The sequence below is a fragment of the Stegodyphus dumicola genome, chromosome 7, assembly GCF_044657685.1.
Source record: "Stegodyphus dumicola isolate Sdum_Otavi_A_Nest chromosome 7, ASM4465768v1".
Classification (NCBI taxonomy): Eukaryota; Metazoa; Arthropoda; class Arachnida; order Araneae; family Eresidae; genus Stegodyphus; species Stegodyphus dumicola.
In genome coordinates, this window is record NC_140774.1 from 44,327,016 (window position 1) to 44,343,792 (window position 16,777).

General features: G+C 37.6%; 1 protein-coding gene across 2 annotated transcripts in view; it reads left to right on the forward strand.

Moving 5' to 3' along the window:
- The window catches only part of LOC118198303 (uncharacterized), a 57,224-nt gene that overhangs the window by 29,996 nt on the left and 10,451 nt on the right, over positions 1-16,777 (forward strand). For both annotated transcript variants that reach the window (XM_085819763.1, XM_085819764.1), the window contains exon 3: positions 6,352-6,453. In XM_085819763.1, the coding sequence (XP_085675889.1) occupies positions 6,352-6,453 (102 nt within the window). The remainder of the gene's footprint in view (positions 1-6,351; positions 6,454-16,777) is intronic.

Here is a 16,777-nt window from a genome sequence, read left to right on the forward strand (position 1 = left end):
TAGTGCTGCCGACATTTAATTGTTGAGCCAGTGAGAAGTTTTGATTTGAAACAACTTCGACGACTTAAATACTCCGACTTTCGTCGGAGCGTTTAAATAAGAAATCATCTTTCTTGTTGATTAGTAAAACATTTTTCCTCTCCCCAATGGCGGGCGCTAATCATTATAAGCATTGACCACTCCTAAGGGCGGAAGCGGTGGTCACTTTATTATGGAGGCACCTAATACTAGGTGGCACCTAATACGGTGGCGTCGCCTTATATGAACGGACGGACAATTCACATCCATGCCTTTTGATTTGAACCTGGCCCCCTTCGGTATGGCAGTCAAGCTCACCAACCACTTTCCCATCCGGGCTGCTCCATTAGCAAACCTTCCTCTATTTTTTTTTGTCTTTATTTGTAATAGGTAGGACATTTTTATCTACTAGAGGAAAGAATATTATCTATTCGAAGTATTCTAAAAGAGAAAGCAAAGCTTACAAAGCCCTTTTCTAAACAAAATGCTAATGAAAGAAATACGAATTATGACATTTAGCTTTTACATACTTTAGGGAAAAGTATATTGGATATAAAATCTATAACCAAAATCGTTAATTATCATAATATTATTTTTAATCAGCAATTAATACATTTATAAGCTATGTACTCTTATAATTTAGAATATGAAGAAAAGATTTTATATTTCATTGACAGTAGCTTCATTTTTTTATCATTTACGAGAATTTAGCGAAAGGAAAACGATAATACAGTAGAGTTCCACAAACTCGACGAACTTCAGGAAGGAGAGCCTGGATTTACTGCTAGTGCTGGCTGGTTCAACAGATGGAAAAAATGGTACGGCATCAGCTAATTAAACGTTTGTGTGGAAGAACTATCTGCTAACTTTGAAAATGCTGCAAGATTCAAGGATAATTGCCACAAACTAATTGAAAAGCAGGGTATGTCTGGAGATCAAGTTTGTAATTACGATGAGACAGGTCTGAAGTTTCGAATGCTACCTTCGAAAACGAAAAGAAGAAAAATCGGCAACTGGCTGCAAAAGAAGCAAAGAGATCAATCTTGGCATGTCACAAAGAGTCGACATGCATCAATGCATCAGGCAGCCATAAGCTCAAACTAGCGCTTATAGGCAAATCAAAAATTCCCCGGGAGTTTGAAAACTTAAAAAAGTACACTAATGGGATCGAAACCAACTATGATCTTCCTGTTTGGTACCGGAATCAGTCAAACGCATGGATGAATAGAGGAATATTTAATGATTGATTTCATCAGCAGTTTGTTCTATCGGTGAAAAAGGTTTTTAAATAAAAAAATCTACCAAGGAAGGCGATTCTCATTCTAGACAATGCCTCATCCCATCCTGATGCAGAATAGTCAGGAGACGAAGACATAAAAGCCCTCTTCTCCCTCCTAACATAACTTCAGTGTGTCAGCCGATGGACCAGAGTATTTTGGGGGCATTAAAGAAAAAATGTAGACGGAAACTTCTTTCATCTATTGTCCTAATCATGGAGGAAGGGTGTAATATGATCGAGAAGTTAATGAAAATAGATATGTTGGATGTTGTTGTATGGATAGCTCATTATTGGAGTGAAATCGAGCAGATAACCCTCGTTCGTTCCTGGAGAAAGTTACTGGACTGTTCAGAAAATAAATTTCGCAAAAGCAAAGAAGATACTGAAAATTGTAAAATACTTGACTTACTTAAAAAAATTCTAGGATGCGAAGAAGTTTGTGATGGTGATATTGAAGAATGGATGGGACAAGATGAAAATTGGGAAATTTTAGGACATGCAGAAATAGTTGTACTGGTTAAAGACAATGCGGATAAAAAGGAAGATGCATAAAAAAATGAAGACATTGAAGACAACGGAAAAGCTAAAATGCTTACCTATAGTGTACGACTAAAGGCCGCTGAAGGGATGCTCCGTTACACGAAGGAGCAAGGTGCATCTGGTATGGACATTTTGTTCCTCCGCCGCCTAAGGGATGAAGCTGCATGACGACGAAGTGAGTGTTAGATACAATCTACCATCTCACGATATTTTTCTACCACGAATAATATTTCTTCATTTTTGTATGTAAGTTTTTTTTTACTTAATTATCTTAGGGTATTTGTTCTTTTTATGACTCCTATTGTGCTAGAATTTGACATTAAAAAATCAACATTAATTTAATTGTATGCTGTACTTTTTCGTGTCCAATATTCTGCTACAAATGTGTAGAGTTATTTACAGTTAAATATTAAGAGTTCTGAAAATCCGACCCCTTACTCCGTAAAATTTGACAGTCTCTTAGCAGGGGCGTAGGGGGCAAGGGGGGACATCTGTTCCTGGGCGCAGAAACCAAGGGGCGCCAAATTGATGTTACGACATTTTAGAATTAAATGTTTTACATCCTTGGCAAGCACTAGGGGGCGCGAAATCTTTACTTGCACCTGTGGGCGCTGAAAACCCTAGCTACGACTCTGTCTCTTAGTCTTCTACATTGCCGGACTCTACTTACCTGAAAAACCTTTCATGAAATAAAACAAATTCTAAATTTGATTCAAATAAGGGAGAGAATAAGTTAATTTCTTTATATGTATGTACTTACATTTTCCTGAAAACACATAAATGGTATAGTGAAAAATTAAAATTTTTACTCTAAAAACAATTACGACTGACGCTACCAAATTTCATTGAATGTAATACAGTTAATTCGAGTGTCAATCAGAAAGTCTAAAATTGACGCTTCATTTTCTTCAGAGAGCAGAAATATCCCTATTTCAAAACATAGCTTTTTTACGCTTTGAATCAGACGAACCTGCATCAGGTTCTCCCGAATGCTTAGAAATTTGATTATATAACGACTAAAAATACCTGATGTGTACATCACACGGCTTCCTTGTAGGATCTATTAAGTTACACACATTTTTTATTGCACTTGATTTAAACGTATTTCCTCGAATTTCGTTAGAGATATAATTCTCACCCAATTAACTCAGCCTTCATTTCGCGGCAAGACAAAAATAGATAAAAACTCCAAACGTCTTCATGAAAAATTATAAAATACAGAAAAGACTAAAACGCCAAATACAATTAAAAACAGTTAGATGTATTTACAATTAAAATTAAAGTTTCTACGTAAAAAAAAAGTAATTCGGACAATGAGCAGGAAGACTAAATTTTCATTGCGCAAAATTGAAAATTACCTTTGGGTCCCACTGGGAAAAAAAAAAAAAAAAAAAAAACACTACAGTTGGTTCACCAACTGACCTAATTCACTACTCTACTAAGAGCCTCAAATAAATATAAATGGTGGCCTCTTTAGGCCTAGCGCCACTTTTAAACTGTTGGTAATTTTACAAGCATTGCATACAAATTAAGTAAAGGTACAAAACCTCTAACCGAAACATAAGAACAACATAATTTAACAACTTTTAAAGCAAGATATGTACATTTACCAACATAATAAGAATGAAAACAGAACTTACTAAGCCGGGTAAGAGGGTGGATATACATACACACATTGGCCTCCAAATATTAAGGAAGAGCATGTTTTTCAAAACTCATCATTATAAAAATGTCAGTAACATTTAAATTCACAGTTCATACACATGAAAGTAACGAAGTTTATAAAAATATATGCAGAATCAATAGTTACCACTTTTATTTTATAGAAATGAATACTTATATGGGAAACTTATGTAGGAATACTTATATAGGAATACTTATGTAGGAGTTATATAAAAGTAAATGCAAAAATTGTAATTTTTGTTCATGAGTGTTGATCTTTAGTTGTTATTCAAGTTTCGTGGACAATATTCAGGAGGTTCTATCAGTCTCCAGGAGAAGTCTTTTGCGCGATTCGTTGAGGTGGCGGGTGGTCGGATGGATGGAAATGGAGATTTCACAAGCTGATGCTGCTAGACGCCTCATTGTCTCTCGTAGAGGGGTCCACCGACTATGGAATCAGTTTGAATCCTAGTATTCTGTGTCTAGAAGACATGTTCCAGGCAGACCTAGGGTTACAATACCCGCGGGAGACAGTTATTTAGCTCTTTCAGTCCAAAGGAGGACTAACATTATTGTGCCTCAGCTCATGGGAGATCATTTAGTGGCAACAGGAACAAGAATCTCAGCTACTACAGTGGGCAGACGCCTGCGCAATACAGTTCTGTATGCAAAACTATCAGCTGTTTGTGTCCTCTTGAACCGAGGATACAGAGGTTCCCGCTTATGTTGAGCAAGAGAACACGTCTCCTGGACCAGTTAACAATAGCTGTCTGTTCTCTTGACAGAAGAGTCCAGGTTCACATTGGAGACACATTCAGGTCGTGAGCTGATCTGGAGGAAACAAAGATGTAACCAATAATGGCTTGGGCTGGGGTCTTTCTCAGTGCTTCCACTGACCTGTATGTGTTACATGAAAGAACTTTGACCGGTGTGAGATATCGAGAAGGGATCCTTGATCAATATGTCCGGACATATGCCGCTGCTATAGGTCCTGGATTTCTTCTGATAGACGACAATGCGCGACCGCACCGAGCTCGGGTTGCTGAAGAATATCTTGAGCGTCTCGCTATGGAGCGAATGAAACGGCCAGTTCAATTTCCAGGCCTGAATCCGATAGAGCATCTTTCGGACTACCTTAGGAGACGATTGTTGCTTTAAGTCCTCCCCCAAGATCGTTAGATGTGCTTGAACAAAGATTACTCCGTGTCTAGTCCTTGCTTCCCATTTCACTGACCAACTTAATTGACAGTATGGAACTTCAGTGTATTGCAACTAGGTTGCCATGAATGCATTGCAACTAGGGGTGGACACATTCCTTTTTAGAACCCAGTTTTGTAACGTTACCACCCCATTTTCCTCAAAATATCTGTGATATACTGTTTCTCCAAGACTGGTTTTCTCTGCCAAGAGTACAATTTTTTCTTGTAATTCATGTTTATGTTGAACTTTATAAACATTCTATGTCGCATTCATTAAAGAACTGTTTAGTGAACATGTACTGTAATTTTTTTGTTTCTATGTTGCTTCGCTCTTAAATTAGACACAAAACGCATGTTGTTCCTTAACTTTTGGTGGGCAGTATAAATATACATTCAGGCATATAATATGTAATGATAAGATTTACTAAGTTAAATGCCTTTAAATGATGCGAGATGAGTGCTTAACTAGAGAAGACATTATTTTTGCAGTCGCGAGTGGATTGAAGATTAGAAGATAACTGAAAATATCCACTACTTAGCCGAAGATGGCGGGAACTTTTGAAGAATCAGAAAACCACTTGATATTCCAGATATATCTTTATTACATTTTGCACTTCACAATTCTGATGATGGCGCATCACATTTTTAACAAAAGCAGCCAAGCAAGAGACGTCCTTCAGCCAGCAAGCATAGGCAGAGAAAGAGGGAGGGTAGTAGGACTGCAACGATATTTATAGTAAAATTTTCCGTTAATTCTGATTGTCTAAAACGTATAGGCAATGCAGAAGTTTCAAGATGACATAATGGGGAATACGTTTTAGATATGACGCAGTTTAGAGAAAGTTATTACTAGAGAAAAAGTACTCAAATTAAAAATGAGCAATTAAGAGGCATTTTAAATTATAATTTTGATTTGCATTAGTACGATTGCAAAAAAAAGGAGGTGCAGAACTATATGTTATAGCAGTCCCATACACAAAATTTCAGCGTTCTACTGCTACTCGTTTTTGAATTATGTGAGATACATACATACGTACAAACGTCACGTAAAAAATATCTTTTGAATCCATTTTACATACCTTTTTGGAAAAAAGTGTCCTTTATTCTGTCCGTACATACAGATGTCACGCAAAAAAAATCATTCAGATTGCTTCGAGAGTGGTTAAAATTAATATTTTCGTTGAAATATGATACCCGAAATTTTTGCGGTTACAATATTTACAAAGCAGTAAAAAGAGGTAGAAGGAAGTAAAAAGGGTATACAACAATCATTTATTCGTTGTTAGGCATTAGTTATATTTTAATTTATATATAATAAAATATTTTTGGAATGTAACAATGTAAGATAAAAATTACTAACATTTTCATAAATTTCTTTTTTAATTTGTTATAATGGAAAGTAAATGCACTGTTATAATTTAAGAAATAAATTAAAGATTTTACGGAGGATGCCAGTTTTCAGAACTGCTAATTTGTTAAAATACAAGAATGAACAATGCCGAGGTAACATAATATAGAATGATGAAAAGGTGAAAGCCTAGGTTACAATTGTTTCATATGTAAATGTTTCATTTAGAATAGAGAAGAAATTGCAAAAATAAATTGTTATGGACCTGAGGAGAAATTATCTTTTATTCTATGATTATTTGACAGGCCTTGATACCATGGAAATATTGCATGCAAACGGATCATCAACTATCAAAAGAAGAGCTAGCAATACTTTGGTGCAAGACTTTAAACCCAACTTACAGGATGGTAAGATTTTATAATATCAGTTAGTCTTCTTAGCATTAAAATTGAGCTTTAATTAATTGCCCTTTGGCGCAAATTTTTACATCTGAGACATAGTTACTGCATTCCCATTACCATTACCATATGCTTGATCTACTAAATATTCATCACTTTTATTATTACTTTATGAATGAGTAATACCCGATATGTTGATGGGATTATATTTTTCGTAATAAATTTTTATAAAAATTTACAGATTCTTGTTGAATATGCACTACTTTATATATTATTTATACATTGTTAGTAATTTGTGTAAAAATGTTCAAATATTTTTTGGCTTATTCGTGTAAAATTTTTGTAGAAACGTTTTACCAATATTGACGTTTTCTATCCATGAAAATAGCTCTAACATATCAGGATTGTACAGGTATTCTTCGTATTATGCAATTAGTTCGCTCAGATGAATCATCGAGTAACACAAAAACGCCTAAAGTGAATTAGTTTTCACCCGCAATAACATATGCGTAGTGCGTATGCAATAACATATGCAATAATATATGCGTAGAATAGTAACTAAAATTTAATCTTTGCAATGAAATATTATATTGTTAACAATAAAATTATGCAAAAATATGTAAGCTAGCAGGCTTTGGTTTCATGAAAAGAAATTGGTTCTGGCGAGACAGGATCACTTTCTTGTTCTATTAAAAATCTTGGTTTTATGCTGATGAGTATTTTTTTTTTTAGAAAATACTCATCAGCATTTGAAATTGAGCTTTAATTAATTGCACTTTGGCGCAAATTTTTACATCTGAGTGATAGTTACTGCATTCATTACCCCACTACCATGATTGATTTACTAAATTTCATTGATTTACTAAATATTTATCGCTTTCATTATTACTTTATGAATGAGTAATACCTGATATGTTGATGGGATCAAATTTTTTGTAATAAACTTTTATAAAAATTTACAGTTGCTTGTTGAATATGAACGAGTTTATATTTTATTCATGCATTGTTAGTAGTTTGTGTAAAAATGTTCAAATATTTGTTGGCTTGTTTGTGTAAAATTTTTGTAGAACGTTGTAGAGACATTAGGATTTTTTGAAAGCCGGAGAGATGAAAAATTAGCAACCGCCTTCGCCGGGAATCGAATCACGGACCTCTGCAATACCGGCCCAGCGTGCAGAACCACTACACCACGAAGGCACGCTATGAAGGCGGGGGAAATACTTTATATACTTGTTTTAGGGAATCCAATCGCCAAATCTGGGTGCGAAGAATCATCATCCAGCAACCCTTTTAGTTCGGGCGCCACTGTAGAGACATTAGGATTTTTGGAAGCCGGAAAGATGAAAAATTAGCAACCGCCTTCGCCGGGAATCGAATCACGGACCTCTGGAATACCGGCCCAGCGTGCAGAACCACTACACCACGAAGGCACGCTATGAAGGCGGGGGAAATACTTTATATACTTGTTTTAGGGAATCCAATCGCCAAATCTGGGTGCGAAGAATCATCATCCAGCAACCCTTTTAGTTCGGGCGCCACTGTAGAGACATTAGGATTTTTGGAAGCCGGAAAGATGAAAAATTAGCAACTGCCTTCGCCGGGAATCAAACGACGAACCTCCGGAATACCGGCCCAGCGCGCATAACCACTACACCACGAAGGTGCATAACCACGCTACGAAGACGGGATAAATACCTTATAACGTTTTACCAATATTGATGTCTTCCATTCATAAAAATAGCTCTAACATATCAGGATTGTACAGGTATTTTTCGTATTATGCAATTAGTTGCTCAGATGAATCATCGAGTAACGCAAAATCGCCTAAGTGACTATCCCCTTTTCAAACTACGCATATGTTATTGGTTTTAAACCGCAGTAACATATTCGTAGTTTGAAAAGGGGATAGTAACTAAAATTTAATCTTTGCAATGAAATATTAGTTTGTTAACAATAAAATTATGCAAAAATATGTAAGCTAGCAGATTTTCATTACATGAAAAAGAATTGGTTCTGGCGAGACAGGATCACTTTCTTGCTCTATTAAAAGTCTTGGTTTTAAATGCTGATGAGTATTTTTGTTAGAAAATGGTCTACACGCAGTTGACTGGTAGTATTCTTCCCTTATTTGTACAGTTGTTTATACAGGGTGTTTCATTGATCATGAGATAAACTTGGAGGGATGGTGGAGCGTACTAAAACATGCATTTTTTGTATAGGAATGAAGGGTCTAAAGTGACGGGTTAAGGCAAGAACGAAAAAAAAAAAAAAAAAAAAACGACACGAGAGGAAAATGTGTTTATGTACAAAATCAACGCAAAGTGATTCTTTGCAGCAATACAGTATTCACAATAAATGTTCAAAAAAGAGAACGCTAACAGTTATAGGAACTACGTTGTGATTGGATGGCAATGCAGCGGTAGTGAGCCGGAGAAACCACGATCCGATGCATCAGAGGATCATTCGCAACTCTGATGTCGAGCGTGATGGGTGAGTTTACGCACAGGGAAAAAGCTGACATGCATTTCATGTATGGTGCTGCTAATGGAAACGGCAGAGCAGCCCTACGGTCGTACCAGGAACGGTTTACGAACAGGCGTATGCCGAAGCACACAATGTTCGAGAAGTTGCATCGGTCTCTGTGTGAAAACGGGTCGTTTGTAGCTACCTCTGACACTAGGAGTGGAAGAAGAAGTGCACGAAAACCTCGCATTGAAGAACCCATCTTGAACATTGTGCATGAATCCCCTCAGACAAATACAAGAGCTATTGCACGTCGTCTGCAGATGAGTCATTATATGGTTTGGAGAGTATTGCGTGAAAATGGTTTGCACCCATACCATTTGCAGAGAGTCTAAACCTTGTAAGAGACAGATTACCCTCTTCGAGTTCATTTCTGTCATTGGTTCTTGCAGCAGTGTGCGGCGCAGGCGGATTTCCCATCGGATGTGCTATTCACGGACGAGGCAACTTTCTCACAGGACGGCATCTTCAATAGCCACAACATGCATGTGTGGGCAACTCATAATCCACACGACACACGTCCACATGCATTCCAAACCTGCTTCTCCGTGAAGGTGTGGGCGGGTATTGTTGACGATTACCTCATAGGCCTATACCTCTTACCTGCAAGTACAAATGGCTTATGTTATCATATTTTTCTGCAAGAGGTGCTACCGGAATATCTACAGGATGTTCCGGCTGTCGTTCGTGATCGCATGTGGTTCCAGCATGATGGTTCACCAGCCAATAACCACGTGCGGGTCCACAATTACTTGGATGGGACATTTCCGGGCTGATGGATTAACCGTGGTGGACCCGTTCGCCAGATTTATCCAGCTTGTATTTTTTTTATGGGGCCATCTGAAAAGCATCTTTTACGAGACTCCCGTTGACTCTCTGGAGGACCTCGTTGCACGACTATACATTGCGGCTGCAAGCGTACCGAAATGCCTGTCGTTTTGCAAAATGTTCGTCAATCCCTTCTGCGACGTTACCAAGCATGTATTACTGCTGGTGATCGCAATTTTGAACATTTATTGTGAATACTGTATTGCTGCAAAGAAGCACTTTGCGTTGATTTTGTACATAAACATATTTTCCTCTCGTGTCTTTTTTTTTTTTTTCCGTTCCTGCCTTAACTCGTCATTTTAGACCCTACATTTCTATAAAAAATGCATGTTTTAGTACTTCCACCACCCCTCCAAGTTTTCCCCATAATGTATGAAAAACCCTGTAGAAGGACAGAGAATTTTCAAGTTTCCTAGAAGCTTTGCTACTTCCATCGGTATTTGAATAATTCTCCTCAATAACCTTAACTGCATTGTTAATATACTGAAGGTTTCTATCAATCCTCAAATCGGATAGATGTTATCATGTCAATGAATACCATGCTTTTAAATTTGAAAACTAGTTTTCACTGGAGCAAGAAAATTCCAGCTAGATCTTCAACCACACCCCTCTCACGCAGGATTGTATAACCTCTGTCCTTGCTCAGTCTATCAATAATTTGTTGTTGAAATCAACCAGCTGGGATCAACTAGCTTTTTCCAGTTGGGAAAATATTTTAAGCACATAATAGATCTCAACATTTGCAATAACGCCTTCCTGTATTGGTTGGATTACAGAGGAGTTTGATGAGAAAAATATCAACGCTAATACGGCATCTCGTTACTGGAATTCCCTTTCTATGGCATTTTTGTCCTAACATTTTTTTCCTTTTGTCTCTTCCATTTTCTCGGTGGCTAATTCTCTACTTTTCTGTAATACTATTTCTTAATTCGAAGACATATTCTGTTTCCAGCACCTTCATTTTCCCTAAGATCTAACCATTTCTCATACAATAATGGGAGGGATTCTAAAGTTGTTTCCATAACCAAATCGACTGCATTAAAGTCTGCACTGTCATAAATTACAGTCCGCAGAGCAAAGAAAGGAAAAGTGTCCTCAGAATGAAGAAGGTAGGCACTTGTATTCCAATTCTGGACTTTCTCAATTTGGGCAGCTTCAATACTTTTAAGATCCGTTTTATCGGCCAATGGAAACGCTCCACAGGACTGCTCTAGGAATGGTAAACCGAACTTTTGAAAATTTTTATACCAAACATCTTCAAAAATTACACTCATGCTGTCATGTCAACAGAATGTTCTAAAGCTTATTTATCTCTCTACAATAAATCTGCACTTTAAGGTAGAATTCATTGTAAAAGTAGGGTTCAAAACACAACTTCTATCCAAGCTGTTTTGTTTAAACGCCACACAAAAGGCAGCGTCTCCTTAGAGTAACCTTTAAGTGCTATTAAATCGTAAGCTGATAAACCAACAGAGACTTGGCTGTGCAGTTCCAGTTGCATTTCCTCTTGAAAACAACGTGGGGTTGTCGAGACCTTCAATCCCAAGGCTCTGTTTTCTTTCACCGATAAAAATATTCTTCTAGGCATATTTGTCTTGAACAATCTTACTTCACGATGATTGTACACTTATTGTTGTATGTAACCATGCTTTTCAATTAGATCGAAATTGTGCTGAAAGCGTAACTACAGCGCAAGCTTAATTACTCGGCAACATTACCGCTCTGCAGCCTCCCCTCTCAGCCATGTTATCGCTTACCCTCCGAGCGTTACGGGTTTAGCCCTGAAATTTCAAAGTTCCTCAAAATGTCATGAATAAGTGGTATTTTCTTGATTTTAATTTAAAAATGACTCTTTCATTTTGTACCTTGATTTCTTTTCTTCCAATATACATCCAAACCGAAATCAGATACACTAAAAGTTAGCAGAAATTTTCATGCATAATGAATATAGAAGGCAGCAATCTATATATATATATATAATTATATGGAATTTTCCGGCCGTAACGCTGCGCTCGAACCATCAAGCATGTGCAACAAAAGATAGAATCCGACTGCGTAGCATTCATTTCATCAAACATATCGCTTCGACCCGTGTCAACCTCGATAAAAAAATAAGACTTTACGTGCATGAGGGTTCGTAAGGGACTGAATGCACACAAAAACGATGATAGTTTGATGAAATATTTTTCCAAAAGAAACACTTTACAGTTCTGGAACGTTTCAATAAAGTACTCGTACAGTTCTTTTCAGTATCACAGAGCATAATCAGTAGTTACCTTCAAAACTTCTATAATGGTTAACACAACATAAGGGAAAGCGCATCTAAAAGACGAAGCTCGCAAGGAGATCTCTCAATGCTTCAAACTCAATTTTAAATTAAACAACTAACAAGAGGTGCTTTCTTCAGTCTTATATACAATACAACTCCAATTATCAGAACTCCAACTATCCGAATCGCTTTCAGAATTTTACAGAATCAGCTGAAGAAAAGAAGGAAAAGGAGAAAGAGAAAAAAGAAGCTCAAGAAAAGGAAAGGGAAGGGACAGGAAAAGATGAGGATGACGTGTCACTTGAGGAATTAAGAAACATTCTTTTGAAAATGCCTGGATGTTTAGAAGTTAGTGCTGGAGATACAGCAAAATGGATAGTGTGGGATTCGTCAGACCCTCTGTTTCAAATTCTAGATGATGAACTTATTAAAAGTGTAAGAGAAGAAAGTGTCGAAGAAGAAGATGACTTGAAAATGAAGTTTCAGTAAACACAATACCCTCAGCTAGTGAAGCGTTTGCCGGCCTTGAAACTGCGCTGAAGTGGATAGAGCGTCAGCCCGAGTTGACCACATGCCGGACGCGCGACTTGGCTGCCCGAAAATGGACGAAGAAAGTCAAACAGCTTACTTTGATCGAAATGTTTAGCAAGCAATGCCTCTCAACATTTGTAAGTACAGTACATAACATGTACGTAAAAGTGTATAACATGTACGTAAAACATATGTAACATATACGAAAATTATATAGTACGTAAAAGTGTTGCCTTTTCATTTTAATTAATTAAAACCTCTTTTTTCTTTAAAAATAGTTTTTTCTTTCATTTTCAGCATACAGTACATGCAGTAATTAATAAAAGTGTATGTAAACGGATTCCAGTTATCCGAATGGGTAATGGAATTCGGAAAAATCCAGTTATGCGAATGGGTTCCGGCCCCAATTGATTCGGATAGTTGGAGTTCTACTGTAAATTTCCCTCGGTCTCCGTGAAATTTCCAGTGCCTTCGAATTCTCGAAATTGCTGGAAGGTATACATAGCGTTTCTTAGAAGACCGGAAACAGTTACAGTTATATAGGAATTAGACAAATTACAGTTATACAGGAATCGAACCAAAATGTCTCCAAATGGTCGCGATTTTTGGTGACTTTTGGCGGTTCCTCGCGAAATATGACCACAAAAAATAGTCAATAAAACCATAGCCAGCTTGGCGATATCACTGCAATTTAGCGAGATAGCCATTTAACTCAATATAAAATTGATCTGTTCCTGTAATCTTATTTTCAAGCTTCACATTCTCCAGGCATTTCGCGTTACATTATATAACAGATACTACAATTTACGTATAGTATTCCTGAAATTACTTACATATTCTAAGAGTATTTTCAGTCTGATGCTCAATTCCTTCGGCTAATAACTTTTCCTAATTTTTCCGTAGTTGGTGCCTTAATTCCTATTATTTTAGCTGTTGTCATCCTTGCCGCACTTTACAACTTTATTTTCTCTCCTTGGTTTCTGATATTGCTTAACGTTAATTCTGTCTTTACTATAGCTCTGAATATGTCAGCCGTACGTTCATTATTCTGATAAGTTATTATATTTCTTAATGCTTCCTTCAGTAGCATTATTTTTCCTCTTTTTCTTAGACTTGGAACTATTTCTTTCCTAAACTATTGGAACTGTTCCTTCTTTTTATTGCCTTAAAAAGACCTACGTACGATAAAAACACGATTAGCTGTCTTACACTTGTAGAGATATAAGGTTATTTCGAAGCAGGAAAATTGAAAAATGAGGAGTGCCCTCGCCGAGACTCGAACCATAGACCTCTCGAATTCGCGCCGAGTGTGCTGACCACTACACTACGAAGGCATGCTAAGAAGGTGGGTTTGGTTTATTTAATTATGGCAAAGCACACTAGGGCTATCTGCCTAAGGGGAGGGATGCCTTCGTGGAGGGGAACTGGCTTGTATACACGTTACACATGGGGAAAACCACAAAAACACCCATGCAGCCAGCCCGTTCGCGGGATTCAAACCTCGGACCAAATTACCAGTGTTCAGCGACTTTACCCCTCGGCCTCTGGTGGGCGCTAAGAAGGTGGGAGAAATACCTTATATACCCCCCCTTCTATGGGGATTAGGAGACGTAATCGCCAAATCCTGGTGGATCATCGGCAGATCATCATCCACCACAATTTTTAGTTCGGGCGCAACTGTAGAGACATTAGGCATTTTTCGAAAGTAGGAGAGATGAAAAATGAGCAATGCCCCCGCTGGAACTCGAACTACGGACCTCTCGAATTCGCGTCGAGCGTGCTGACCGCTACAGATGACCGCTACGATGGTATGCTAAGAAGGCAGGAGAAATACCTTATACACTAATGCTGATAAGATGAGGCCAGCAGATGCTCGCGCACAAAATTATGTCCCCATCGTACAAGGTTGGTTTGTATTTGCTATGTTTATTTCAAACATTTGATCACTTAGTCTTTACTATCAAATATAATGTCATCAACTCCCATCATGAAGCAAATCAGTTTATAAGCATAGAGTTCTTGAGTATGAGTAAGAATTTGGGCAGCTATTGTTTACCGTCTCACTACTGCAACTCGAAACTTCTAACGTATTTGAATCTAATACATTTAACCTTGTTACATGTACCTGCTCGAGGATGGTTTTTTATACTTGATTATGGTAAAACACACGACAGCTATCTCCCTAAAGGGAGATATACCTTCGTGAAGGACTTTCTAAGAGAAAGTGGCTCGTATCCACTTTACATATAGGAGAAACCACAGAAACGCAAATAGAGTCAGCCCGTTGAACTGCCAGTGTTTAGAGACATTACCCTCGGCTAGCGGTGGATCCAACTGCTCTAGGGAGGTGAGGGTTTACATGGATAGCCTTGTTAATTCAATATTTAAATTTTTCTTAATTTTTATTTCTTTTCCCCGAAAGCTGCAGATACTTATTTATGCTTTTACACTCGTGTAACTGTTAGATTAAAAAACTAATAAAAAGGTTTTTCTGAACCCTGTTTATGTATCGGCGTTACTTTATTTGGAGGTTAAAACGGAGAAATAAGTCCACTGACTGGCTTCGAGGATCTACAGAAACATTTAGAGTGGTTAATATCCATATAGTATCTCCCAGTGTAAGGGTACGAAAGATAACTGAAGTTTTAGTTTAGAATCTGCAAGGTTGTAGGCTAGAGGGATGCCGGAAAACTCAATGGAAAGATTCGAGGTCTCGTAAATCCCATGCAAACTTCGATGAACCCAGCTGTAAGTCTTGATGGTAGGAGATCGGTATTAAATTTTGTAAATGGCTTGAAGTCACTTTTTATTATTACTATTACACTTTTACTATTCATTTGGGGACCAGCAGAAGGCAAAAATTGCAGCGTTCACTTTGAAAGGGAAAGCTCGTTTAAAGGCACCGAGAAAAGTTTGCTAAGAGAACCCAGTAGTGAGACGTATAAGTCTGATGCTTTCAGAGCAGTGCTAATTAAAGTGTTGGTTACAGTTGGAATTATTTGAAAAATGTCAAGTGATACGAAAAGAATCAACATCGTTGTATTGCAAAAGCTGTTGTTGTAAATGTTTTGGAAGAAAGCTGGATAGCGGCTTCATATCACTGAGTATGCTGAGCTTGCTATTACAGGACACGAATTCACTAAGTTGAAGAATCCCGGTACGTTGCAGTATATGTTCGTATTAGCAGTAAAGTACGAAAGCCATAATATGGCCAAAATTAGGTGTGGGTTTGAATATGGTGGTATGTTCTTCGATAATAGATTTGGCATGAGATGTAACGGAACGTTCGCCGGCAGAATACCTTGATGAATAACCAAACTGGAGAACTGCATGTGGGTAGGTAGAATTTTTCCGATGTGAAAAGAAAAGCGGATATTGGAAAAGGCTCGTCGTTTAAACTACGAAGGGTTGTTGAATATCAGAACAGTCGGTCAGTCCAGGCTAAGCAGATGCCCTCTCAAATACAGTTGAACCCGATGTTGTTGAAAATATGTGGAGTTATTTCATGTGCACGAAGTTTGGAACTGAAGGCCTTCAGCAGCGTTATTAGATACAGGAACGCAGAGTAGCTTCTTGGCGAAGGATTTTTTTGGATATCTTTCAGGAGGTAGAGCTTGTTTGAAGTTGTAGAGATGAAATTCGTAACGGTGCAGCAACAGCATTGTGATTGCATAGGCAGTGTGATGTTCAGTGCTCAGGTGCAGAATGAAAGGCCGCACATGTCTTGTGAGGTCAGGAATTTTCGAACGAATGTGATATTTGGTTTGAAATTTTTTTAAGTCGGTTGGTGCGTGTGTAGATTTTCAGATAGGAAAGGCGAATTTGGAGAAAAGTTAAGAAAAGATATAACGCCGTCAGACTTTCCCTGCAAGACCGAACTGCCGTCGGAAAAAGAAAATAAGAAAGCCCCAGAAGCTGCCGGAATAAATTCCGGGGTTAACACACATAGCGACTCATGAAACAGGTACAGAGAATAATTCCCATGTATAGAGGAAAACCGTACATATATAAGAGAAAGTCATAGATAAGTGTATCAAGAATATATTTAAAAAACAAGTTTATTATTCCTACAAATAGTCCCTACTCTAGTTAAATGGCTTTGTGTCGGTCAGTAAAAGAGTAATTTACCACCCAAAAGTAATTAAATAGCCTAACTAAGTATCTAGTTTACTTCCTACTCAT